At 38.8% G+C, this 27,621-nt stretch overlaps 4 protein-coding genes and 1 non-coding gene across 7 annotated transcripts in view; 2 read left to right on the top strand and 3 right to left on the bottom strand.

Moving 5' to 3' along the window:
• Window positions 1–1,314: 1,314 nt before the first annotated feature.
• On the bottom strand, window positions 1,315–16,593 carry LOC124641120. Its single transcript, XM_047179103.1, has 13 exons — window positions 16,376–16,593; window positions 15,878–16,016; window positions 15,234–15,378; window positions 14,424–14,587; window positions 12,131–12,248; window positions 11,376–11,499; window positions 10,617–10,746; window positions 7,547–7,732; window positions 6,778–6,922; window positions 3,156–3,287; window positions 2,598–2,685; window positions 2,023–2,237; window positions 1,315–1,575 (listed from the first exon to the last, which is right to left on the bottom strand). Exons 1-13 carry the CDS (start codon window positions 16,483–16,485, stop codon window positions 1,343–1,345), a joined length of 1,929 nt encoding a protein of 642 aa, XP_047035059.1. The 5' UTR covers window positions 16,486–16,593; the 3' UTR covers window positions 1,315–1,342.
• Window positions 16,146–16,217, bottom strand: Trnae-uuc. The gene has a single exon. It is a non-coding gene; the product is annotated as a tRNA-Glu (tRNA).
• Window positions 16,594–17,084: 491 nt separating the features above from the next.
• Window positions 17,085–20,218, top strand: LOC124641121 (dysbindin protein homolog). Its single transcript, XM_047179104.1, has 3 exons — window positions 17,085–17,685; window positions 18,130–18,294; window positions 20,021–20,218. The coding sequence occupies exons 1-3, from the start codon at window positions 17,181–17,183 to the stop codon at window positions 20,104–20,106; spliced, it is 756 nt and encodes a 251-aa protein (XP_047035060.1). The 5' UTR covers window positions 17,085–17,180; the 3' UTR covers window positions 20,107–20,218.
• An 85-nt stretch (window positions 20,219–20,303) lies between these two features.
• On the bottom strand, window positions 20,304–25,124 carry LOC124641122. The gene is made up of 7 exons (XM_047179105.1): window positions 24,735–25,124; window positions 24,530–24,626; window positions 23,814–23,943; window positions 23,416–23,518; window positions 22,841–22,938; window positions 22,238–22,511; window positions 20,304–22,132 (listed from the first exon to the last, which is right to left on the bottom strand). Exons 1-7 carry the CDS (start codon window positions 24,840–24,842, stop codon window positions 20,804–20,806), a joined length of 2,139 nt encoding a protein of 712 aa, XP_047035061.1. The 5' UTR covers window positions 24,843–25,124; the 3' UTR covers window positions 20,304–20,803.
• A 263-nt stretch (window positions 25,125–25,387) lies between these two features.
• The window catches only part of LOC124641118 (serine/arginine repetitive matrix protein 1), a 79,172-nt gene continuing 76,938 nt past the window's right edge, over window positions 25,388–27,621 (top strand). For all 3 annotated transcript variants that reach the window (XM_047179101.1, XM_047179100.1, XM_047179102.1), the window contains exon 1: window positions 25,388–25,895. The gene's annotated coding sequence lies outside the window, so the exon portion shown is untranslated. The remainder of the gene's footprint in view (window positions 25,896–27,621) is intronic.

Below are 27,621 nucleotides of genomic sequence, written 5' to 3' on the forward strand. Positions count from 1 at the left end.
GCCACGTCACGGTTGCGGTTACTGAACTGTGCGCTATGGCATTGGAATAACAATCAAGCGCTCGAGCTTTTAAGGTTCATTTTATAACGCAGCTAGGAATTTGTAGGTAGTTGGGGAACTTGTAGGTGCTTATAACAGTAGGTATGGACTTTTTTGTATGGAGTGATTTATCTGTTACATAGTAACTATTATATAATCTGTGCTACTAGTCCGTACTTAGACTGTACACTAATAGCCGTTCCCAATATTCTATCTGTGGTTTTGCTTAAGTACCAGAGATAGGGATTTGACACCACTTGCGATGGACGTCGAAGTAATTAAGGCTGCGGCTATTTATTTGTTCACTACTACATATATTTATATTATACTACACTACTATATTTACTACTCTCCTCCGTGTTACTACTATATTTATTTTTACAAGCAACACAAAAATGTACTATCCTCAGCGGTCGGTGACGAACTAAACATTGGCCGAATGTGTAAACACCACCCGCCAAGCTGGGCCACGATTCCTTTGATGTGTGCCCAAAAAACCGACAACTCGCCGAATGCGCGCCAACCTTGACAAATGTCCGCCAACATGCACCAATACCCCGTGTACACATTGGTGATGGCGTGTATTGGCCACGCTTGGGCCAATGTGTATTGGGGGCTATAATCATCGGCAAGGATATTGAGCCTGACCTTCACCTGCGCAGAAGTGATTTATTGCCATAAGCGTACGGTGCGCAAAGCGATCCCCACTCTTCCGCCGAGAGCTCATTATCCGTGCCGATAACTATACTTATATGTACAAATCAACACATAGACAGAATTAATAGAGAATTTTGAGTACAACCGTTATAGAATAAGCTTCATATTGTTAGGCGCATCTTAGACGATCCTTTAAATTGCGCAACATTGCATATTCACGACTGAAGCAATGATTTTTGGCAAAAATGTCGGTCTAGGAACCGATAGACTTTTTTAAATTCTCAAGTGTTAGGTTTTGTTCTGAAAAGATGAACTGTTACCCACAGGAACTGGTAACTTGGGTTGTTCATGAATAATTTAAAGTTTAAAAGCTCTTCTTGAAATTATTATTGAGCGCACGTAGGTACTTACTACATGTCCGTTTCGGCCACGCGGCATCAGAAATTACAGCGTCATAAACTTAAAAAAAAATAAAGCCTTTATTTCCCTTTTCTGGTTTGATATAATTATATATGTATAGATTGTGTCAGCCAAGAATATTGTATAGGTCTGTTTTGCACTAGATTTAATACGAACAGTGTTTTTTTTACTTTTTACTTATAAAATAAAACAACTTTGTCGATTATACGTTTTTATTATTCTATTTTCACATGTTAAGATTCTCTATATAGTAAGCTTCATATTCTTTGTAAGTCTTGCCATCCACAGTTCTGTTACAAGATATATGTTTTTTCAGACTATTGTCCGACCAAAGTTGAAGGTTTTCCATACCCAAGTCGAGAGTTTTAGTGCTCTTTTGAAGGCCAATGATATTCTCGTTGAGTTTTTTCTTAATTTTGTCAATTGTGTTCCGTTCTTCGTCTATTTCTGCTGAGATATCTAAAAAAAAAGGTTTCATTTAAACAGAAGTTGTCTATGAAGCTGAAGAGTTTGTTTGTTTTAACGCGCTAATCTCAGGAAGTACTGGTCCGATTTGAAAAAAAAAAACCGCGTTAGAGAGCCAATTTATAAAATACGGCTAAAGATTTGCGCAGAAGATCCTACAGGATGGGAATGAATCCGCTAGCGAAACCACATCAGTAAACAAATAATTTTTTTTTGCACATCTTTGGTAGTAGTCACCGGTAGTCAGAAACCAGAAAGTCTCACAACCAGTTGTACTAAAGGCTATTGGGTTGCCAGGGTAACTGGGTAATGGAGGTCAGAAAGGCAGTCACTCCAAGTACTACACTGGCCTGCATCCTGTTAGACTGGAAGCCAACCTTAACATAGTTGGGAAAATGCCTAGCAGATGATATTTTTGTAATCAGGCTTGTAATATATTACCTATTGCCAATTCCTTAGTCTGATTCCACTCTAGCTCCTTCAAGAATGCTGCCGCATCTTCTTTTTTCTTCATCAAAAGTATCAATCGTTCCAGATTCTTCGCCAGACTGACAGACGGGCAGAGAAGCGAACTTGTGACGTCATCGCGTTGCCAACTCGAATGTAAGCGCTCGATTGAAGACTGTAGCGTTTCGAAAATCCAAATCTTTTCACCGCTGGAAAGTAAATGTGTGTGAATAACGTTTTATACAGAAGATTAGTTTATCCATGCTATGTTTTCAAAACCTCAGAAGTTGCTTATATGACGCTAATAAACATATTTACATGATATATGTAATATTGTTGTAACATTTATAGGCACCGAAATTATTGAACTGATTTGTAAAAAAATTTCACTGTTGGAAAGCCACACCCACAGTCATCTTGAGTAACATTGGCTATATTTTATCGCAAACTGCCGAACCAGTTTGGTTGAATATTAGTGATGAGGTACTTCAAGTCTAACACTTTTACTTACCTTTACCAGTTTTGTGGTAGTTTCTTAATAAAGTATAGCTTATTACTTGTTAACGTACCTATCCAAAACCAATTTTCTATTGTTTTCCAGACAGAAATTCTTCATGTAAATTTTAAGCTCATCAATGAACGTTGGAATCGCGTTTTCTGAAAAAGAGTATAAAAATGAAATTATCAGAATATTGCACTAATATTATATGAAAAAGTTTGTATGACATGTGTAGATGTTTGTTCCTTTTTCACTTAAAAAGTACTGAATGGATTTTGCTGAAACTTGGCAGTAATTTAGCTTCTGTGACATATACACTACTTTTTATACGGGTAAACATCGTTCTTTCAGTACGCGGACGAATTCTAGTTTTAAATGATAAGCAGGTATAATCGAGAGGCAAGATTTTTTTAGTTTGTTTCCATTGAAAACGCTCCTAACTGAATGGATTTGAAAATTTCTCGCAATGTTGCAAAGCTACACTATTCCCTGGCAAAGAATTCATCAAATGACCATTTGATGCCCGGCAGCGTGAGGGAGTGTCACTTTTACTGACTAGAACCCATCATGTTTATGTACCAGGGCTCTGATAACTCTTTTTTTAAGCCCCGGCAGTTTTTATGTTTACCTGAGTTATAAGAACAGTTGTCAGATGTGTCAAGGTCCATGCTCAGGTTGACTCTGTTCCTGTGCCTCTCCCTCCACTCTTCGTAGAAACGTCGGAGAGCTCCGACTGACTCCGATGGCAGTGACAGCTGACCTGACAAATGTAAAAAAACTATTAGACAGGGTTTTTAACTATAGTATGGCCATAACCGCTGCGCACTCCCCGAGGTACGCGCGGAGAGGCGGAGGGTGACGCAGTCTGTCAGTCCGCCGTCAACGCTCGTGGCGGCAGGTAGTGTTATTTGTATCGGACCGTCAATGTCAGATGCACATGAGATAAAAATTCAAAGATGGGTCGTGCGTTATCTCGAGATGTAAAAACCGTGATTTTTAAAGTGGCTGAATATTTCAAGAAAAGAAAAGTAGACAGAGAAAGCTTTCCGATCATGAAATATCATGTCCAGAAAAATGAAAATGATTACTGGAATCGCGATTTTAGGTTCGATAATATTATCGATTCATTCATAACAAATTTGCAAGACTCTGATTCAAGTTCCAATGGCGACACGGACAATGAAGATGATGACGAAATGGAAGATGAAGTTGAAACAGAATCTATGTCGGAATAACTTAACTTCTTATACTATCTACATATATCTATCTGTTTGTAATTATAGTAAATTTTCAATAAAAAAAATCCTGATTTGAATTTTAACTTTAGTTCTCATTCATCAACTGTCTAGGTTTTTTAATACAATATCGAGCATAATATAGATTCCGACCACCGTTCCGCCACAAGTCCTGCCTTAGCAATGAAAACTGATATCGTTAGATTTGTCTGACGTGTATTGATCTCATGTGAACTTATGCTCTTTTTTCCTCGCCTCCCACCTCGCCTTGCATACCTCAGGGAGTGCACAGCGGTTATGGCCATACTATACATATACTCCGTTTGAGTAGGCAACTGCGGTACAACTCAATTGAATAAAATTTTAAGTATTTCTTACTTTATTCAATACTACACCTGTTTTCCCGCGGTTTCACTCGCATCCCGTGGTAACTACTGCCCGTACCGGGGTAAAATGTAGCCTATGTTACTCGTGGATAATGTAGCTTTTGAATGGTGAAAGAATTTTTAAAAACGGTCCAATAGTTTTTGAGCCTATTCATTACAACCAAACAAACAAACAAAGTTTTCCTCTTTATAATATTAGTGTGTAGATGTAAGAAGATCCATCAAGATCATTTCTCATGATTCTACAATGACATGATCTTCGCATGTTATTATCGTATGTATCAATACAACGAAGGAGAAAAGACTAGCGGAGATGCCCTAACGCAGGTAGGTCACGCGCCTTCAGGTAGGTCAAATACGTCACGACTACGTCACGGCAGGCGTGGCTGGACACCGCCCATATATCGTCCTTTACATCAAACTGACATCTTGTCATGGTTGTATTTTACCACAATTTCAACAGATTTTATATGTTACTCGATTAAAACGATGAAATGCGCTATCATTAATTGTAGAAATTGCTCAGGATCCAAACTCAAACATACCATAGGATAACATTTTACGTGTAAGTAATATTTTAGCTTTAAAACATATTTTTTGCTAGAGACATCTGTCGTCGAATAGCTGCATTTCTAGAACCTCTAAGTGAATTTGTATTATTTTCGTATCAATCTTGTATCAATGTATATTATTGGTACCAATTTTTGCCTTAAAAAGCAGCTTCATTTTTCCTTGCATCCTACAAGTTTTTTTATAGATTATTTACAAACCAAAACATATGGTATATTATCATGAAAATTTAATATTATAAAAACACCATCTTTCGGTAAGTAGTCGACTTACGTATATTTGAAGTAAAATTGTGTTCATCAAGACAGAGAGACCCGTTACAAAATTAAGTGCTACCAGACATCGAAAATGCAATCACCCATTCTTAAAAAAGGTCTTATTTAAAAAAGCTGCAATTATCTTAAAATTAATCATAACTCTTACTATGTAGATTTATTTATATTCATCACTAGCCGTTTTCCCGCGGTTTCACCCGCGTACCGTGGGAGCTACTGCCCGCACCGGGATAAAATATAGCCTATGTTACTTGCATATAATATAGCTTTCTAATGGTGAAAGAATATTTAAAATCGGTCCAGTAGTTTTTTGAGTTTATCCATTACAGCCAAACAAACAAACAAAGTTTTCCTCTTGATAATATTAATAGATCACCAATGTTTTACATAGGTATATTTCTCTTGCCGTACATACTTTTTGAATGTACCTTTACTCAGAGCAACATCGGACACACATAATGTCAGCCACTTAGTGGATGCGCCGTTATGATATAGTTGTGAAAACTCTAATTTGATAAACACTGTCCCTATAATTTTAATTCCCATTTTTCTTGGTGAATTTCGTAATGTGGCAACATCGAAAATAACAACAGTCATCGCAGCACGGTTTTAGACATGTTCTAGAACAAATAGAACGAATTTTCGTGCTTGTGATGCCATAGTGGCTAGTAGACGAACTAACACAATGCCATAAGTTGATACTTAAATTACACCATGGGGGTATTTTAGACCCGTGGTGAATAAAAATGATTTTTCATCGAGTCTTCGTTTAATGGTTCCTAGATACCTATTTCATTTCTGGAGGAGTAAATAAATTGTTGTGGGGCAAGTTCTCTGCACAAAATAATACTTATATAACAATTAATTTTCTAACTTTTTATCTCTCTCTTTTTCTTCGTTCATTTCAAATGAATGCTTCTTTAAACTTTCTAATTGAATTACTATTTTAAAAGAATTATTAATTTTGAGTATTTACTTTACTTTTGAGTATGTCACTAGTGGTCGATGTTAGTTTAGGGTTAGATTTTAATCATCCTATTCCACGCTAGATGGATTTACAAAAAATGGGTGGCTTCCCATAAAAGGCGTATAAGGGTGGAGCACGGGTGGAGACAGTAACGTTCCTCGTCCCCGCTCACCCGAATTTTGGCGCGCTGCTTTGTTAGGAGATTTTTCGTTAGGGCATCTCCGCTAGTCTTTTCTCCTCCGTGATCAATACATACAAACTGTTATACCTATTACTTTTTTTAAAAGAGTAACCATGGAGTTTCTTGATCATTCTTCTCTATAAGAAGCTACTTTTGGAATGGGCAACTAGAATCACATCTATTTATAATTTTTGAAGTTCATAAGTGCTTGTAAGCTCATCAATGTACCTTTAGCGAGAGTTAAACTGCGGAATTTGTTAAACATAAGGGTGCGTCTACACGGTGCATGTATCTGGAGCAAGTTAACATGCGCAAGTGACAAGAGCACGTGAGGGGATATTTTGCTTTGGTACATGCGCGAGTCGCTGGCCCCGCACGTTTTTAAACTACATGTAACTTGCGCATGTGCCTCCACTTGCGCAAACTATTTGCACCTTGTAGATGCACCCTAACATACCTTTTTTTTAACGACGTCAAAAATTATCAAATGACCCCTCCCGCTGTGGGTTAGCAGCGGTGAGGGAGTGTCAGACTCTTACTGACTAAAAACCGTCGTGTTCCGTCATAGGGCTTTTATGTGCCAGGGCCGCGGTATCTCTTTCGAACAACCCGCAGCCCCGGCAGGCCCTAACATACCTGGGAATCGTTCGTGGTCATTGAACCCGGTGTCTGTGTGAAAGTTGTTGAACACATTTATAAGGCACTCCCTCACGTTCAGTATTTTACGATCAGTTATAGCTAATGATGTTATCAACCTCTTCAAGTCCTCGCGTTTGGTTATCTAGAAGAAAACATATGGGCAGATTAGTTTTTTTCTTCCTAGCAAAAATAAATAAATAAATAAAATAAAAATAAAAACACAGTGAACAGCGGTTGTTTATGGGGGCTGTCTTTTGTAAACTTGATTTTCAGAAACTGATGATTTTCAGCTTACTAACAGGGTAAGTAGGTTGTGGAGGTAGTCGATCCATGTAAAACACTGATTCTTAGCACCGGGTTAGACTGGAAGCCGATCCCAACAAGGCTAGGCAGATGAAGTTTTTGTAATCAGGCTTGTAAAACAATATCTATTGCCAGTCCCTTAGTCTGATTACACTACAGCTCCTTCAAGAATGTTGCCGCATCTTCCTTTTTCTGTACCATTCGTATCTAAAGTTCTATACTCTATCCACGGAAGCAAGAGCTAAAAGGTAAACAAAGAATGACACTTTTTCAAGATGGCGGTATAACCCGACCGATGACAAAACGTCACATTTTTGTGTAAAATGTTCGCAGTATCTGTGCTTTTGTCATCGGTCGGGTTATACCGCCATCTTGAAAAAGTGTCATTCTTTGTTTACCTTTTAGCTCTTGCTTCCGTGGATAGAGTATAGATTGATGTTTTTGTAGGTTCGGGTGTACTCACGATAGCCTTATCAAGTGCAGCAATATGTCCCCTGGCGCCGCTAGCCGGGAGCTGGTGCTCGGGTGCGTGGAACAGGCCGGCGCGTGACGAGACATGGCCGTGCAGTGCCCGCAGGCCGGCGGCGCGGGCTCCGCTGCACGCGCGGGCGGCGAGGAGCACGGCCAGCTCGCACGATGCGCCTGATAGCTGCAGGAAGTACATACAATAAGGGGCTGCCTCCACGAGCGAAAGAATCGCGGCGATATTATCGCCGTGTCACGTTTTTCTATACAATCTCTATGGAACCGTCTCCACACGGCGATATTATCGCCGTGATGCGACGAGTGGCAACGAGCGCGCAAAACGTCATTGGGTGATTTTCAGAAAAGAATACCCTGTGACGCACAGGAAATATTTTTTTTTTATTTCGTGAATTCTATTTTATTTACTCTAATATTAAAGAATATATTGTTAACTAGCTAAATCTGCATTTTAAATTAAAATTATAATATGATTTTAAGAAATATTAAAGTTTTTCTGTCAGCGTATGATGCATAGTATTCCTGAACGTCACAAAATATAATTAATTAGAAATAAAACAAACAAGTATTAAAACGAAATCAACTTATGGTGGCATAAAGATATACTTAAAATCTTTTAAAAACAAACAAAACGATAGCATAATTCTATAAGATTACTAAATAATCAGCTAAATAATTTCACTTTCGTCACTTCTTGGACACATCTCACTAGAAAAGTTGTCATTACTAATGATACCCGCTACAATTTCCAAAATCAAGCCTAGTGAGAAATTTTAGATACTAACAAAATACTATGATGCCAAAATAAACGCTATAAAATGAAAAATATATATTTTTAAACCATTTTTGTAACATCCAGAATATGGGACAGTGACTATTATGAAAATTTCGTGATGGATAAGAATAATTTGAGCAATGTCCACACTGCCGATTTTAAAACACAATTACAAAGAATAAAGTATTAACTCACTAAATTTTTAGATATAAACCTTTACACACACATATATAAACAAAACCGATTAAATGTAAGCCTTTTCGTTTGATACCTACCACACGCGCGGACAGGACGCTCCCATAAATTATTTAATTGTACACTAAGCTTTACAATTCAAGATCGTTACGATTTTGTTCCGGTAGTATGTAACGTGACGCACAGGAGGTGACGTTTTCAACTCACGAGACTTTTAAAATTGAAAATAACTAATATTTATTTAAAAAACCTTGTTTTTAGCCTTACTAATCTAATAATGATGAGTTGTTTATGTTATATACAGTGTTATAGAGTTAAGAAAACAATTTATTAACCTTTTAAATACTGCCACTATCCGGAACAAAAATTTTGCGCGCCGATGATACCAACATTGTCGTCACAGTTTTAGCCTTAACTGACTTTAAAACGGCAATGGCGGAATCCTAATACGGTCATAAAGTTGCCAAGAAGGTAAAAAAAACACAAATTAGTAGATTTTGTCTTGAGTACGATATCAAATTCACCGTGACGAAACCGGATTTTCCGGAACAATGATTTTCGTAGGACAACATTAAAATAATGATATTTCTTAAAATAACAATAAATTTTTGGCATAAAAATTAAAAATACGTTTTTAGAAATACAGAGACTAAGTTCAAAAACTTAAACATACCCAAAAACGAATATTTTAGAAGTAAGATGTATTTGAAATCTCCAAGAGCGCCATGGGACACACGATATTTATACGTCCTCTTTAGGTTTATTTTAAATATAAAAATAACTATCCACTTTTTATGCTACATATTGATTTAATTGTACATTAAAATATATACCTAAATTTATCAAAAACTCACTTTCACACGTGCCATATAAAAAAATCAAAATAAAAATGTTTGAAGGTGTGGGACAGGCCGATTTTGCTAGGGTCAAGTTTTCTGAAAAACACCCCATTACATCGTCGCTAGCCCGCCGCGACTAGCAACGCGGCCGCCGCGACTAGCAACGCGACCGCCGCGACTAGCAACGCGACCGCCGCGACTAGCAACGCGACCGCCGCGACTAGCACCGCGACTAGCAACGCGACCGCCGCGACTAGCAACGCGACCGCCGCGACTAGCAACGCGACCGCCGCGACTAGCAACGCGGCCGCCGCGACTAGCAACGCGACCGCCGCGACTAGCAACGCGACCGCCGCGACTAGCACCGCGACCGCCGCGACTAGCAACGCCGATCGACGAGCGCGCGGCGGCACAGTAACTGAATCCCTTCTTTGGCAACGTGACGTCAAGGAAACGCGGCGATACCGTTACGAGTCGCCGCGGAATCGCCGCGATACCGTAACGACTCGCGACGATACGCGGCGGAATTATCGCTCGTTCGCGGAGATTATCCGACGATATAAGGGCGGACTCGTCGCGATTCTCTCGCTCGTGGAGGCAGCCCCTAAGATATAGATAATCAAAAGTCATTTATTCAAAGTAGGCTTAAAATCAGCACTCTTTGAAGGTCAGATTTACAAAAGACATCCCCAAATGTGTTTTTGCTGGAAAGAAGTGGTGGACCAAACTCCCCAGCAAAGAAAGTTTTAATGTTGACAAAATGTAATTATATTTATTACTAACGTCCCGCTGCGGCTTTACATGGGATAACAATATTTCCCCACTATTCAATGGATGTTATTATACATATAAACCTTCCCCTTGAAACACTCTATCTGATACAAAAACCGCATGACAAATTGGTTGCGTAGTTTTGAAGATTTAAGCGAAGATACATAGGAATATAGAGACAAAAAAAGCATTTGTTTTATAATATGTAGTGAAGCCTTGTTAATTACACTATACTGAAAATTAGAGGGGAGGTAGCTGAGACCCAGGAGACGGATATAGGATTTTTTGCCACCATTAGGGTACGAGAAACAGGAAGCCAATGTAATTATATTAATTGCCAGTCTTGCTTTAATTCAAACTGTAAAACGCTTAACTCCAGTATACCAAGTTTCATCAAAATCCATCCACAGTAACAAAAATACATATAGCCTCACAAACTTTCGCATTTACAATATAAGTAGGATACTAACGTTGAGCTGCGCAAGAGTTTCAGCCAATTTGTTCTGCGTGTGTTTAATGTGTAGTTTGTTCTTCATCGCGTTGAGAGCGAGCGAGCAATGCATAGCCGATGTATGTGCCAGCACCCATTGTGGAGTTACCCTGAAATACAAAAAAAAACACAATTTTAGACACAACTGGTGTTAAGAAAAACGGCAAAACAAAAAATCTGATTACACTGTTCAACAGCATTTTGGTGCAAAGGTGAAATATATAATTTCTTACAGAATATTTGATACGTAATCGAAGTCCAGAACACAAAGTTGGTACTTTAAGAGGGGTATATCTCTAAATCCCGACGTGCTATTATGTTCTGGATTTCGATTACGTATCAAATATTCTACAAGAAACTGTATATTTCACCTTTGCACCAAAAAAAATAATAATAATTTGTTGACCAGTGTTAAATACGTAATAAGTTAAAGCCATGTATTCACTGGCAAACAATGTTTCAGATACACAGTTTCTGAAACATCACGTAGATGTTTACAGCAACAATGTTTCGGAAACTCTGCCGTCCACATCGTCCACAGAAACAAAATTATATGTTTCTGAAACAAAATTATTTGTTTCAGAAACACGTATGTAGATATTGTTTCTGAAACAGTGTTTATTAGCAATCTGACTAACTAGTTTTAAGTTAAAATACGAAAATGTTATTAATCTGGAAGCCTTCTGTAAGAAGCTACTTTATAATATTAGTGTTTTTAAGTTAATTGTATATATAATACCTCTTATTTTCCGTAATATCTTGTACAGTGGCTGCAGAGAGTGAAGTGACGAGTGACGCGCGCCTTTCACACAACTGTGGCCAAAGCGAAGCGCCGCATTTCACTAGGGACGATAGTTGCTCTTCTGTGAAGAAAAATCTTATATTTACTGCTGGGCAGTGCTGGGCTTAGAGCATTTAACCTACAGATCAAGCGAAGTGAGGCATGCTTGTTGTATTTATAAACAACTAGCTAGTTTTCTCGTGGTTTCACTGACGTCCCCTGGGAACTATGTAACTAGGGGACGATGAGGCTTCGCAACGGTGGAAGAATTCAAATCGGTTCAGAAGGTTCCTATTACACTATAGATATATCCTATGTTCCTATTACGCTATAGTGTAATAGGAGCCTTCAGGGTACAAACAAACCACCAAAAACACGTTTCTCTTTATTATATTGGTACAGGTGACTCGAGCTCGAGAACTCTGACAATATTGAGCGCTTTCGAGCTTACGCATACAAAGACAATGTGCTTGCATATGTATAAGTATGGCTCACAAGGTTTTGTGAGATGAAACATCTTTCTATAACAGGGCAGGTTAACTAAAAGCTTGTGAAATAATAATAGAATGGTGTACACACCATATAATATAATGGTATATGAGGTGGATATAGTAATAGGTATACACAGACAAGTATAGCCTTTTTCGATATAAAACATCTATAATAGGCAAGTTGAAAGCTTATAAAATAATAATAGAATATGTAAAACTGACCAGAGTCATTAAGTTCAGTATTGTTGGAGGCGATAGAAGAGCTCGCGAGCGGAGCCACGGTCACAGATAGGGCTGCGCGATTGTTCTGAGGGCGACTCGTCACCTTGTCCAGCTTGCTCTGAAAAATATACATAAAACAATATTTAGATTCACACACAGCACATTTGTGGGCATAAACAATATAGTTATCATCAGCCTATCCTTTTCTTGACTGTTTATGAACTATGTTGGGGTTGGGTTTCAGTCATACTGAATGCATCTCAGCACCAGTGTTCTGCATGGAATAACTGGCTATCTGACCTCCTCACCACAGTTACCCGGGCAAACAAATAGCCCTTGGTTAAAGGACAATGCTATTCTTTGTATGGAAGTTGGGCTCAAGAGTTGCCCACAGTCACTGAATAGTGTATTAGGTTCCATAGGCTTATAATAGGTCCCAGACCGAAATATTTCGAAATCTATCCCAGGAGTCCTGAGAAAAACTGGTTTGACTCTTATTCAATATTACGAAAAATATGCTTACGAACTCTTAATATTCCAGTTTTATTACCTTAATTGAAATTAATTATATTAATTGACAAACACGAGCGGTTGTATACGACAACTTTTTTTTAACCAACTTCCAAAACTGGAGGAGGTTCTCAGTTCGTTTATATTCTTTTTACGTTTGTACGAGCATAACTCCGCCGATTACCAAAAGATTTAAACAATTATTTCATTTTCTAAAGGGCTTATTTCCCAAATGGTTCCTTTATCATCCGGTCCAGGGTCTGATGATGGAAACCCTAAAAAATCGGGTGCAACTCTCAAAAATTGTAGGCTCATATCAAGTAAAACCTTGTCATTTGGGTAAATGTCTCCGACAACATAAAACAGTGGAGGTTAAGATCTGACCTGACGATGAAGGCGACAGAGAGACTAGGGAACTCCTCAACGGTATCTACTAACTACCTCGTGTTTGAGCTTATTTTATTCGTCTTGATAAGATTTTTCTAGTAGATAGCTCATAGCGCAGGAGTCTTGATCTTCTAGATTTTGTACTGCGGTAATTGCCTTTTTTTCGGGAAATCAGGGTCAGTTCTTATTAGAATAAAATGCTTTTAGAATTTATTTTAAAATCACAGTAAGTAAAAAAAAATAACCCATTCCAACATTTTCCACTACTGGATAGACCGCCACATACTGAGCGTTGAGATTGACAATGTATATATGAGACCTAATTGGAAGAAAAGTCTTGTCAGGTTAATTTCGCGGGAGCCCTGGGACCGATTTCAAAAATATTTGGGTTTCGTATTAAGAGTGAAGTAAATAACCTATTTTGACAACTCCCACTACTGGGTAAATGCCTTAGACTTTGTAAAGTGACTATCTATGGAAAACATTTGAACCGGTTTTCCTCGGGACCCCAGGGAGCAATTTCAAAAATATTTGGGTTTTGTATTAAGAGTGAAGTAAATAACATATTTTGACCACTCCCACTACTGGGCAAATGCGTAAGACTTTATAAAGTAACTATCTAAGGAGAACATTTGAACCGGTTTTCCTCGGGACCCCTCGGACCGATTTCAAAAATATTTTGATTTCTTGTTAAGAGTGAATTAAAGAACCTGTTTTGACCACTCCCACTACTGGACAAATGGCTCAAGCTTTGTAAAGCGACTGTTCACGTGGAACATTTAAACCGGTTTTTCTCGGGACCTCTGGGACCGATTTCTAAAATATTTGGATTTCGTATTAACAGTGAAGTAAAGAACCTATTCTAACCATTCCCACTACTGGGCAAATGGCTTGAGCTTTATAAAGTGACTGTTCGAGTTTGACATTAGAACCGGTTTTTCTCGGGACCTCTGGGACCGATTTCCAAAATATTTGGATTTCGTGTTAACAGTGCAGTAAAGAACCTGTTTTGACCACTCCCACTACTGGACAAATGGCTCAAGCTTTGTAAAGCGACTGTTCATGTGGAATATTTGAACCGGTTTTCCTCGGGACTCCAGGGAGCGATTTCAAAAATATTTGCATTACGTGTTCAAAGTGCACTATGGAACCCCCTGGAACTACTCCCACTGCTGGGCAAACTTTGAGCCCACACCCTGGCATTGTCCTTTGATGTCAGGCATTCTAACATCTGACTACCTTTTTTTTTAACGACGTCAAAAATCATGAAATGACCCCTCCCGCTGTGGGTTAGCAGCGGTGAGGGAGTGTCAGACTCTTAATGACTAAAAACCGTCGTGTTCCGTCGGTAACTCAAAGCAGGTAAAGCCATTTGCAGAAAAAAAAAAACAATAACCTCGATATCGCTGCAATCTTCAACGGTGGCCAGTGAGTCAGCTATGTTCTTGGCTTCACCGAGATTGTCCTTCTTGGCTCTCAACTCTTCAGCCAGCTGCTGTAGTAGCCAGGCGCGACGCTGGGCCGCCTGCACTCGTTCCCGGGCCAAGTTGCGTTGAGATACTAGTGCAGAAAATATGTTAGAAATAAATAAGCAAAGTATGTGTATATGGAAATCAGCCTCATTTAGATTATATGGGTGTTTGTTAGTCTTTCAATTTCAATTTGCAAATTAATACTGGACGAATTTCGATGAAGCTTAGAAGCGATGGATTCCAGATTCAACCGGCAGTTCTACCTCTGTCTTGTGGGAGTCTCGGAGAAAAGTTGCCAATAGATTTTCTGGCTAAATAATATATTTTTTTTCTTAGCCCTTATTGTCCCACTGCTGGACAAAGGCCTCCCCATTTTGTCCCTACACCTCTCGATCCTTAGAGTGCTCCCACCAGACAGGGTTGTAGGCATAGGCTAAATAAATTACCTAACACTAATATATTTATTCTGATTGGCCCAGTAGTTCCTGATATTAGCGTGTTCAAAAACTCTTCAGTTGTATAATGGCATTCAAGGCTTTTTATAGCCAAGTTGGATGTTATCATATAACAACACCAGCCAATTGTGCAGGACATATCGCAGCTGCACTCACTATTCCTTTATTCTCTGTCACAACCTCAGGTTTTTTAATATGTATTAGCAATGATATACACATACTTGCCCTATAGTACATCGCAAGCTAGAAATAACAAATATTTTAATGACTACTACTTACATCTGCTAGAAACTTTGTCTACAAGTTGGTTAAGCCCCTGTCGAGCCTCTAGTACTCTGGCTTCTGCGTCTTTTACTTTTTCTCTCAAAGCAGTCTGTTGTCTCCATAGTGCGAGTTCTTCTGGTATCACTATGCTTGAGTCAGCCTGTGAAAATTATGGATAAGTTGAAGTAAATAAATGTATGTTTAAGATTAATCACCATAGTTTCAGCGTACACAGTTTGATGTAGGTAATATGTAAGAATTTAATATTATTAAAAAAAAAATACATTCATAAGTTGGTTGTAAAGGCCTAAAAGAAGTAAAATGATTTGACTTTGATTCATACATAGGGAAATTCTTACAGCAAAAAGTTCTGCCCATTCTTCATATATGTAGTTCTGGTATAGCTATCTTATCTATGTACGCACTATTATTATATTTGAATAACTAAACTTAAAAAATATTGATGGAACCTTCTACAAAAAAAACTACACATAAGAGAAAGAAATTACTGCTTAAAGTAATGATTCAATTAATTAAGTCATTCTTACTATTGTATCTGCACTGGTTTTTAGCTACATTTTATTTCTAAACAGAGTCTTGATACAAAATGTAATATCAAGATTGTTGTGTCTGCTCAAATAATGATTGTATGTATTTACCTTCGAGAATGCATTATTTTCTTGGCAGCGTTGCATGTCATTGACAAAGACTTGAAAACGCTTGCTCCTGATGGCATCCTTGGGCTCTACATGCTCCATCAGGCTGCGCCACACCATATAATACTGACCTCGGCACATCCTTTAGTTAAAACAACATTAAATTAATAAAAATATACCACAAATATGACCCACTGATTATATAATTCATTATTATAAAGATATGATGATATGATTCAAAAATAATAATTATTAAATACAAAAAAGAATTTTCCCGTACCGGGAATCGAACCCGAGCCTCCTGGGTGAAAGCCAGGTATCCTAGCCACTAGACCATACGGGATATGAGAAGCCATTCAAAATTGGGGTTCTTATTATTGAAACCAATAATAGCATTGTTTTGCATAGATATTGATGAATTACTGCACAAAACACGGAATTTAAATTCGTACAACTTTAAAGGGTAACATTGTTTAGGGATTTGTATAATATATAACTCACTCGGCAAGTTTGTCTACCGTAGGCACTTTGTCCTGCGGACATCCCATGGATAGCAGCCATTCTGCGAATTTTTGAGGCACTTGATCACTGCTAAGTTTTTCTTTATTCATCTTAATAGAAATAGCTTTGCAATCAATCACAAAAATAGTTTCTTTGAACAATCGATAAAATGAACAATAACAAGCAACAGACGGAAATTCAAATCTGTCTGACAGTGACTTTTGACTTGACGTAACAATTGACATTTTAGCCATAGACTAACACCGACAAGAGACCAAATGAACTCACGAAGGAACTTGCAACTCGACTAAAATAGGAACATAAAGTTCGATTAGGATTGCTATTACATACAATTTAAGTTAACGTTATTTAGGTTTGTAATCGTACATGAATGCCTAAATTGAATGTAATTTTTTCAGCGGTTCTCAGCTAGCTTTCAAACACCAGGCGCGGTCATATCATAACATTTGGGGGGAGATTGGAGGACGGAGAGGGCTCACGAGTCCCGACTAAAGTCCATTTCACGAAAGAAGTCCCGCAGACGCAGCGCTAGTGTCTATGCGATAGCTCAGTAAATACGTACAAAAATAAATAGTCAAAGTCACAATTTTCTGCGGGGCTTCTTTCGTGAAATGGACAATAGAGCTGTACATGGACCTCCCCTATTGAAACAACCTTCGTGAATGCACACCTACTGCGTCAACCAACAGCTGCCAAAGTCAAAAGAATGTCTAAAATTTATAAAAGTTGACAAAGCAAACAATGTTGATATTTTTGTCATAATATTTTTATCAACTTTAAAATAATGCTAGGCAACTTAAAAGATTTTATTTCTGTTGTGCAAGATGGGCTGGCTTCTAACAACAATATAAGACAAACGCTACAAGAAGTGCAGAAGGTGAAAAATATATTCAAAGACAAGCAAAAGTTTGCTCACGAAAGCAAAGTTAATTACGGAGCTGGTGGTGCTTTGTTAGAGAAATATCAAGAAGATTGGGCAAAAATACATGAAAACGCTGATAATAATGCTAAGGCAGCCGACGAAGTAGATAAATTAATCGTAGAGTTACATGAAGTGACTAAAAAACGGTTGCAAAGTGCGAATGAATTGGCGCACAATTTGTCTTTTATTCCAAGTTTGACTGCCTCCGTGGCGGAGTGTATGGACAGCTTGAAGAATGTGCAGGAGATGCTGAAGTCGGTAGAGGAGGAGCTTGTGGAATTTGAGGATATTGTCGAGAGAAGTAAAATGGAGAACTGGAAACTAGATCACCATTATCATTTGACTATGTACAAGGAGAAGAAGATGGGTAAATTTTGTATAAGTCTTGTTTTAGTACCCACTATTTAAGAAATGGCCCTGTACAATATTTTCGTCAAGAGTAGCTGATTATTTTGTTGATGATACTGCTGACCTACTTCATCTCACGTACAGATAAGAGATGAGGTTTGATAAGGATTCATAGAAGTTTGAAAAAAATGTTTAATGTTTGAGTAATATTGAAATCCATTTTCATGAACTTCTTAATTCAGCTTTGTACAAAAAAAATTAAACCAACTTCAATAACACACCTTCTCCTAAGTCTGACGAAAACCATGCTTAAAACTGCGTCAACATTGGTTCAGCCAAGCATGTAATAATCTCGCACAAACATACATACAAGGTCAACCTGAGCTTGGTTAAAAACCTCCACGGTACACTGTTTTTTTTTTCATACCATTTTATATCTAACATCAAGCTTCCTCTATTCCAGTGGCATTAGAAGAGGTTCGCAACAAACTAGCAAAAGAAAACAGTCAACTGAACTACGAGAGAGAGCGTCAACAACTGGCCGAGTTACAGTCCAGAAGAGAACAGAGTTCCAATGCGTTCCAGCAAGACGTTGCCAAGTACTTAGCTAGCGGTACCATCACAACGAGTAAGTTGATTTCGTTGTTTCATTTATATGTGGCGCCAAGAATCTATGAAAACGTCAAGTTTTTCGAAGAAAAAAGACTCGAGGCTTTAGACAAAAAGCGCCAATTACTAAAAGAGAGACCTAAGCCTTCGTACACCTATCTAGACTCTAAATAGTGCGGGTCAATTGTACTGCAGCGCTTGCGACCGGGTCTTCAAATCCAAACTCGGTTTTGCCAGCCACATCAGGGCTCACGCTAGGAGGTGAATTTGTCATAGGTTGCCATTATCGAAATCGATAAGTAGGACTATATACATAAATATATATGGCAGTAGAAAATAACAAGATTCCTAAGTGTATGAATTTACTACGAAAATTATAAACATTTTGTGAAAATGTGTGAAAGTTATCTCTCGTTTAGAAAGCTACCAAAAGATTGTAAACTTACGGATCTTGTTAATTTTCGGTGATACAATCTCAGGAACTGCTGAAACAACAATCTATGAAATCTCAAGAGCTTCCAACTAAATCCATCAAACCAAATAAAGATATGGAAGAATCTTTGGATTCAAATATTGGTTGTCCTTATCAGAACCCAAATATTTATAAAAACCGAAGTTAATATTGAATCCATTCCAGATATCCTAGACTGAAAAATAGGTGTCTTTTTAGAAGCAAAACTGTGTTAGAAATTGCAAAGGAGATGGCCAAAAAAAAACCCAGAGTCGACAGAAACTTCGTATGTATGGTTGGATTCAGTATAATTTGTAGATTACAAAAAGTATTTCATATCATCTAAAAACCATGGGGTTCTCTTTTTACGCGGTTTTTTCGATTAAGATTTTAGTACATAAAAAAGCTTAACCTTTGTGTTTGCTGTTCATTAGAAGTTGTGCATAGGGTAAAAACTTTACACTCAGGTGTATGTCTGTTAGCACTATACACGAGTGAAGGTTTAGAGCTGACCTGATGATGGAGAAGAGAGAAGGTAAAGGGAACTCGGCAATGGTTAATATTAACAACCTAGTGTTTGGGCTTATATTATTCGCATTGACGAGAACTTTTCTCGTATGCGAATAGTGACTAAAAAGCTAAAAAAAAATACAAAAAAACTTTTTTTTTTACTTTTAAGTTTTTTTTACTAACCTTTGCCAGTTCAGAAGTTTACACGAAGTTTTTTTAACAGGGAAACCTCTTCAAGTAGGAAAGAAAAGAAAGGGTACTTAATCGTATCTGGAGTGGTTCATGTGAATAGTGCAATGGGTGGGGGTCAAACTCAAGACCTTTTAATTACCAGGCAAACTCTGTAACTATGGGGATATTACTATTCGCATGTATAATGTTAATGTTCCTTGTTTTTTAGGTCCTTTATGTAAATAATCTTTAAAATCAACATAAATTCAACATATCCTATTTTTGTGAAAATATGGTACAGCTCCTATACCCCATGGATTTCAGGCTTGACTTTTTGGCACCATCAAAAGTCTATCATAATGAACCCATTGGTACCCATTTCGTTGCTGTCGATTCTGGGTTTTTTTACTATGAAAATTTGGCCATCTCCTTTATGCTATTAAAATTATCAAAGTTTAAGGTAAACCAGAAGGAATTATTTCTATTAATTTTAATTTTTGAAAGAATTCCTGGTATTTTATGAAGCTTTTCTCAGACTTTTATTATATTTTTTGTTTGTTTATAATTTCCAAAACTCAACATATTTATGTTAATTTTACATGTCTGATTACAGGTCAGCCTTCGACTCCTAAAATCACGCTCGAGCAAATACAACTGGATGATGACCGCACAGATTTGGAGAAATTCCTCGATAGTTGATGTGAAGCTTTGTTAGCAGTGGGACGTTTCACGATATCAGAGCTTGTACAATTAAGACTAATGCATTCTATTTTAATATTCCAAAGTTAATATAATATTGTTGAGTATTTTATCTAAGATTTTTTTTAGTATCCAGTTGTTTGCCAAAGTATTTTGGCCTCATCCACTCTCTATGCTATCAAAATAACACCCTGAAGTTTGAACAATTCATATAAAATTTATTTTTTTCGTTAAATACCTAAAGAATTCAATTTTTGTACTGTTAACCTTTTTCATGAACTGAAATTATTTTTCTTATTCAATAATAAAGTCAAAAATACAAAAATATATATACAAAGCATTTATGACTAGTAAAAATAAGCACATTGCTAAAACAGCTTTATCGGTACACGGTTCACGCCGGTCACGACATAGTTCGATACAGGTCTACGAGGGATCCCACAAAAACTCCATTCACAGCAATAATTATATCAAAAACAAACTCCGACCACTAAAAGTTGACGGACGCATCATATAAAATAGTCAAAAATATATCAGTACGTCACACACGAAATGAATTTACTAATACGACAACTAGGACGGAGACTAGGCTTCGCTGGTGACCGGCCACGAATGCCACAATTCACAATTTGCCACTGCTGTTCAACTGTCAGTGGCGGGAGTGTACAGGGTAAGTACAAAGGGGTAGCTCGCGCCGCTACGTCTTCCTCATGATGGGGTGCAGGTCGCCGCCGCCGTGCGCCGACATCTTGACCTTGCCCGCCACGTGGTTCTTGATGCACGGGCCCGCGTCCTTCATGGACACGCCGCCGTCGTCCAAGTCTTCGTCCGACGAGAAGTCCGACACGCACAGCGTCAGGTGCCGCTTCTTGGGCGGCACCACGTGCAGCGTCCATCGCATGGGGCCCTTGTGGTTGCCTTTCAGGTTTTCCCGAGCTTCGTAGTCCGTGTCTGAGGCCGCTCGCTGGGACTCACTTTTTAAACTGCGCAAGTTCTTACTCGGTCTATGGGTTTGCTCCTTTTTTTCCCCCCTCGGGGGGGTGTGGAAGTTTTTTAAATTCATTACACTGGACGTCTGCCCCTTAGAATTCAGGTCAGGAAAATTCTGTGAGTATATGACGACACTGTCTACCGGTTTCTCCTTATGAAATTTTGCCGGCTGCTTGCTCTTTGTATCGCTCTCAGAAGGAGAGCTTGAAGCACGTTTCTCTGCAGAGTTGCCGCTGCTGCAGCTAGTATTACTGTTGCTTGTGCTATATTGCTCAACAGCTTGTTTTTCTAGTTCCCGAAACTTAGTGTCTATACTCTCATCTGAAGCTTTGTACTGCTCCAACGCTTCTTTCTCTAATTCTTCAAATTTATGATCGACAGTCGGTGGGCGCACCCTTGACCCAGGGAGCACCATTTTTGGGTTCAGTTTCAGTAGGCCAGGTGTAACTAATTTCTGCGCCAGCCTGACGACCGGGGTGAGTCCAATAGGCGCCGGTGCGCTCATGCTGAGCACTGTGCTGTACAGTCGCTTCTTCCTCAGTCCGGTGTCCATGGCGGCCGCGCTAGTCGATGGCAGCTGGCCATCAGCCACGTTTTTGTCTTGGGTATTTGGACTTTCGGGCTTATCACCTTGTGTGGTCTGAGGTTCGGTGGTAGGAACCGTTACTTGTTCGTTGGTACTGCTGGTCGTTTCCTTTTCCTCGGGTAATTCTTCCTTCTTGCCGTCTTCGGGGTCTGTCCGCGCGGGTGCCTTCTGTCCGGCAGGCCCGGGCGGCGCGTGGTGCACGTGCGTGAGGTGGAAGCGGTGGTCGAGGCGCGGCGACGGGTGGTCGCGCGGCCACCACACGCCGTAGCGGCGCTCGGGGCAGCGCGCCGGCCGCTGGCCCGTGGGCGCGTACCGGCTCACGTTGGTGCCGCGGTAGGGCGGACAGCGCGCCGCCGACGCGCGCATCACCGCCTGCACGCTCGCCGACAGCCGCCCCATGGCGCGCTGGCACTCCGTCAGCTGAGGAGGCCGCGGCGGATCGAACTGGAACTGAGACCACATACTCAACTATGAAACTGCTCAACAAATACTCGACTGGATCTTCGTTGTACGGTAAGCCTATCTGTGGTAATCAGTTATTAAAGTAAAGCTCACTTTGCAAGTCGGGTCGCAGAAGAGTTGTGCAGGCATGTCGAGGCAGTACGCCGGCGGCGGCGGGGCGAGTGCAGTCAGTCGCCGCGGCTGGCGACGCCTTGCCCGCATTTTCCGCGACACCGCCGGAGGGCTGGGCGCGCGGGGCGCGTGCGATGAATGTGCGGGGCCCCTGGGCGCCTGTGGCGGGGCCCATAGTGCCCGCACGCTGAGCACCCGCGCTGCCAGCGCCGCTTCTTCGCCTGCGGCTCGCGCCCCACTCGGGCCCCAGCGCTCGCTAGCTGCCGATCGGTGCCAATTAATTCCTCTGGTCGTAAGATTTAGATAAAACTTAATCTCAGTTTCCCCAAATAAACACTTACACTGTTGTTATGTAAGGTCATAAAAATGGGAATAGGGAATATAAAAATGGATTATACCTAAGTACAAGCTCAACATCATCACAACTGTGACGTTTTTGGTATCGTGTGATCGAGATCAATGAGTAGACCTACTTCAGAACTCGTATTCCCTTCGTTAACTACTGGGGCATCAGTTACGTTTTTTTTTTCAAATGAAACCTGACTCAGACATTGATGTGAGAGAGAAAGAAAAAGATGGACGCACAAATCCTCGTCGGGCAGCATCCTGTACTGACGACGGCGGCGCGGAAACATACTGCGCTCTGCTGACTCGTCTACTAACTTGCGGAACCAGTACTCCACCTGTACACATACAGTAAGTTTTTTACTAGCTATTTCTAAATAAACAATAATGACCTAAAATTTAATTAAATAAGACGGTAACATAACAGTTTCAGGTTTGACCAATGGGCGATAAGTATACGGCAATGTTTGGCTATCGTTTTTCGATCAATCTGACAACTCATGGTTGTAGAACAACGTTATCGTTCTTATGTTGAAAGGATGGTTAGGTGGTTGCTGAAGATGTCCTACAGCATTTTACGCTAGAAATTTTTAATCAAGGCCATCATCTTCCTTCCAAAGAATGTTACTTGTGAGATGACAGCAGACAGAAGAGTAAGGAAGAAGAATGTATGCTACGTCGATCCAAATAAAAACTGGGAAAAGGGCAAGAGGATGATGATGACCTTCTTCCTTCCTTCGTTCAAGAATTTTATCTTAGCTACAGGTTGAGAATTTTTGAGGTCAAACTATATTTTGAATTAATTGTGTGGTTACCTCAGGCAGCATCCAGCATTCCGTGAGGTCCGAGTTTTCGCAACCCTGTCCGTTATACCCTCGCAAGTTTGTTCTTTCATTCGTACTTGTATAACATTTCTCTCTTGAAATAGAAAACAGGTTTTGTGAAAATAGGGTTCAATTCAAATAAAAGATGACGTCTGGCCACTATTTGAAGTAAAGCTTTTCAAAAATTGGCTCTCAAACAGCGGAGACGGGGTGTGTAAAGGGGGCAGTGTTTTCACATTCTAAATAAGTTGTGAGAGGATGTGGCTACATTCTTTAGTCGTGACAAATCTAAGCTAGAAACGCAACATACTTTATGGAGTATACTGTGAAGTATGATAGTAACATTTATCTATCTCATCTGGAAAACGACAAAATTATAAATGAACAACCTGACTTCGTCGTAATAAAAATTTCCATAGAATTGTGCCAATCTGGACTCTGGTATGACGTCTTTCACACTTCTTCTGCCACTACTGCTTCCATTTTCTTGGCTTTGGCTTGATATGGCACGTTTATTATCTACAATTGATCGCAGTCAGGATTGGTTGCTTTAAAATTAGAAGACCTACAGTCCGACAGTCTTAGGGCAAACCAGATCATATCACTACGCTGTTCCGGTAGTTCCACCGTGAAATTAGTAGAAACTCCTTGAAACAATTGACTGTCAGTGACCAGTAGGCATGTAGAAATTTGTCTCATTGAAAATATAGGACGAATCAGTACACTGTTGGTTGTGAAGACCTGCATGTGTTTTCAGAGGGCAGTTAGTATGTTTCTGAGAAATCATGGTCTTCTTGGCTAGACTCTTGCCCAAGTTTGAAGTTGGGTGAAGACCCAGTGTGCCTAAGAAGTCCTGAACTTTTACAATGATGTTTTTGTTCTAAATTCGACACTTAAGTGTCCACTATCCCTGGTTAAGGCGAAATATTAAAGGTTTTTAGACTACAGCAGTAATGGTTTCGTAACTACCTGAGCCATAAAGTTTTCGAAGTCTTCACAAAAGTGACCATCAAATACCAAAAATTTACAGATTTTGCCTCTCACAGCAAGTAGCTACACTCAAAGGCATATCCCCATAATACATAGGTACAAATTCAAGTATTACCTGTTAATTCGCATTGATTATTTGATTGCAAACTTTGTGATTCCAATGATGTGTCTTGTAGAACTTGAGACACGCGACAATGCTGTGCCCAGAGACGCTGAAAATCAAGAAATGATATACATTAACATGACTGTAAGGAAAATCTACTTCAGGCTACAAAAATATCTAAATGTCAAAAATTTCAGGAATTTTATCTAGGAGTTACCTGATTAGCTATAATGAATTCATCGGGAGGTTCCGTAGCCCATGTGAGATCCGCACAAAGGGCGATATGTGCCCACGCAGACGAGTACCGATCCACTTCGAAGCTCATTCAATGTGACATTTCACACATACAATTAATTATCTTTAGAATAAGAAACGAACTAATATAATAGTCACTAAATTTTAAGAGAAAAATTAACGGTAAAACTGTTATTAAAAACGACGACAATTTGAAAGACATTGGTGGTTAAATCTACAATAACAAAATTTTCCTCTTTTTTGATAGATACATGATATATTTTTTTCTTTTATTTTAAATCGCTTTTCGAATTTCGTACCAAATGAAATGAAAGAAATTGTCATCGCGATGGCTTGGCCGGAGGTTTGTAAGTAGTTTTTAGTTGTAGCTTTATGGTAGACGCTATTATGTAGGATTTATTTCTCCGTATAGCTCAAGAATGATGAAGAATACACCAGAAATGCTTTAATTATGTGGTCTTACTATTGCGAATCCATTTTATATTGATTCCAACTTCAAACTTGGACTGAAAATAATTATTTAACTTTGTATTGTGGCAACATAGCATTGGTAAGCAGGCGTTTTTGTGTGCTTACAACATTGTGTTGGTCCCGCCCGCTGGCGCTCGCCCGTCACCCGTTCACCCGTTATGTCAGTTTGGCTTGCGCAGGCAGGTGGCGTTGTCGTGACGATCGTCCGCGCAAGCGCGCTCAGCTGAGGTGGCTGAATGGACATTGACAGATCAGTTAAATAATTATAATTTATTTTATAATACTAAAAAAATAAACCTAATCAATTAAACAAACTTGGGCTTTTATTAAAAAAAAGTGTTACAAAGATTTGGCATTGTCGAGTTTGTATTGTGAACAATCAAAGAAGAAGAGTTTTTATAAAAAATCGATGATATTAAAACGAAAGATCGTATTTTCGTTGATATTTGTGTGTTAAACGACTTTAGTTTTGCAACAAGTGTGAGCCCCGCTAGTCGTGCTGAGAACGGGTTTCGGGACCGTTGGGTTTTTTGTTTATGTATATTTGTTTGTGGTATATATATTTTGCGAGTGAGTGTGGAGTGTCCGTTAGTGATGCTGCAATCGGGTGCAAGTGGTGACCGCTGAGCCGTCATCTCGCCAGCGTTGCTCGGTGAGTGATGTCCCTTTACTTGTCGATATTGCTATAACAGTGGTTATGCAAGTATTGTCACTGGAAAGTGCGCCGTTTCGTACTTGTTCGGAGTTCAGTTGAGCAGCGTGAACTATCTACCTGCCATGTGGATGTACCTGTTACTTTGGCGCAAGTTACTGTCTTTTCTAACATACAAATGATATATCGATCACACTTTTTTCTTGTCTTCGCAATACTTATTATTCTGTAGAGTCGTACCCACACGCCTTTGAAACAATTAATATATTGTTCTTATTGTTTTAATGACACCCAACAACCCAGTAGAGATACAAAAAAATCCTACCATTTTTTCTCGTTGATATGGTAACAAAGACAATTTCTAAAGTATGTAGTTGGAATGGTTCTATACAGTTTATTTATTTGTAGATATCTATCTATAACAGATATATATTTGCATAATAATGTTGTTTAGTTGTTGTATTCAAATTGTTATGAAATGCATCACAATAGATGATCGAACATGAATTATGCATCACTGTAATTATGTAGGTTAACATCACAGTTTATCAACTTGATTTATTTGATAAGATACGCCTTAAAGAGGTTATTGTTTCATTGATATAAATATACTTACAATATATGAATGTATACAGCCATGTATTTATTTGTATGTGTATCTATTAACATTGTTTGGATCAAAAGGTATATTTTCAGCCTAATTGTATTCCAAAATTAGTCACTTTTTCACTAACAATAGCTTAAAGATTTGCTCGAGATTACTAAAAAACGTCTCAAATAAACAATTTTGTGTAACATAACCACCTTTTAAAGCACTGCTATCAATTTATCCTTTTGCATGACCTTCCTTTTATCTTAACTATCCTGGTTTTGGCTTCCAGTCTAACTAGATCCCGTTTTCTTTTGCATTGTCATTAATTTTTCTTTTGTTTGATCCAGGTTTGGTTGTGGGCTGCCTGACTTGGCTTGAAATGGAGATATTTTCTTCACTTACCTGCATTTTAGCCCATTGCTTGTTTGGCTTGTATTTCATCTTAATGTACTGCTTAATTAATCATAGTTTGTAAAAAATCGGCATTTCTTCTCAGAGGTCTGTCAAGAGTAGCCACTGCAAGAAAGTTGTTGAAAATACATCGAACATTTTGTATAAACGTGATTATGGAGTTAACAATAATAACATAAACTTAAATGACCACGAAGATCACACTTGCTTGTATGTATTTCAACAGTCTGATTTAAATTCTTATTAGAATCTTATAACACTTTATTCTAAAGACTTAATAGGTTCTTACGCTATTTAAATCAGGTTGTTGTCTTAAAATGCAAGATGCACGCTATACTAAAACTGCCTAATTTTATTATGTTGTGCATGTTATTCGACTAAATTGGTTTCATTAAACATTTTTTTGTGGCATTAAACTAACTAACATCGTAAAATATCCATTGTGTTTCCATATTCCAAAATTCCCGCACGCATTCTATGTTACCCATTTATCTATGTGTTTACTAAAAACTACTAATAATAACATTAATGACTGGAAAGTCGCAATTAATCAAAATATCATATACTAGAAAGGTACCTACGAATTATGTATCCTTGGCTTATAGTTTCTATCTAGAAACCTCCATATTGTCAGACAGGATTATGTGGTCTATACTGTCAACCTCTGATATGACGTAAGCAGCCTAAACATTACATTATGGTACATTATCCGTAGCGAGAGCC

Source organism: Helicoverpa zea, chromosome 22 (assembly GCF_022581195.2).
Source record: "Helicoverpa zea isolate HzStark_Cry1AcR chromosome 22, ilHelZeax1.1, whole genome shotgun sequence".
Lineage (NCBI taxonomy): Eukaryota > Metazoa > Arthropoda > Insecta > Lepidoptera > Noctuidae > Helicoverpa > Helicoverpa zea.

Coding starts and splice junctions, on each gene's coding strand:
- LOC124641120 (XM_047179103.1), bottom strand. CDS start 16,485: ATGAATAAAGAAAAACTTAGCAGTGATCAAGTGCCTCAAAAATTCGCA. Junction 6,923..7,546: donor CTGCACTTGATAAGGCTATC/GTGAGTACACCC, acceptor GTTTTCTTCTAG/ATAACCAAACGCGAGGACTT. Junction 2,238..2,597: donor AGAAAATTGGTTTTGGATAG/GTACGTTAACAA, acceptor TTTACTTTCCAG/CGGTGAAAAGATTTGGATTT.
- LOC124641121 (XM_047179104.1), top strand. CDS start 17,181: ATGCTAGGCAACTTAAAAGATTTTATTTCTGTTGTGCAAGATGGGCTG. Junction 17,686..18,129: donor GTACAAGGAGAAGAAGATGG/GTAAATTTTGTA, acceptor CCTCTATTCCAG/TGGCATTAGAAGAGGTTCGC. Junction 18,295..20,020: donor TAGCGGTACCATCACAACGA/GTAAGTTGATTT, acceptor GTCTGATTACAG/GTCAGCCTTCGACTCCTAAA.
- LOC124641122 (XM_047179105.1), bottom strand. CDS start 24,842: ATGAGCTTCGAAGTGGATCGGTACTCGTCTGCGTGGGCACATATCGCC. Junction 23,944..24,529: donor TAATCAATGCGAATTAACAG/GTAATACTTGAA, acceptor GATCAATTGTAG/ATAATAAACGTGCCATATCA. Junction 23,519..23,813: donor TTTTATTACGACGAAGTCAG/GTTGTTCATTTA, acceptor TTCTATTTCAAG/AGAGAAATGTTATACAAGTA.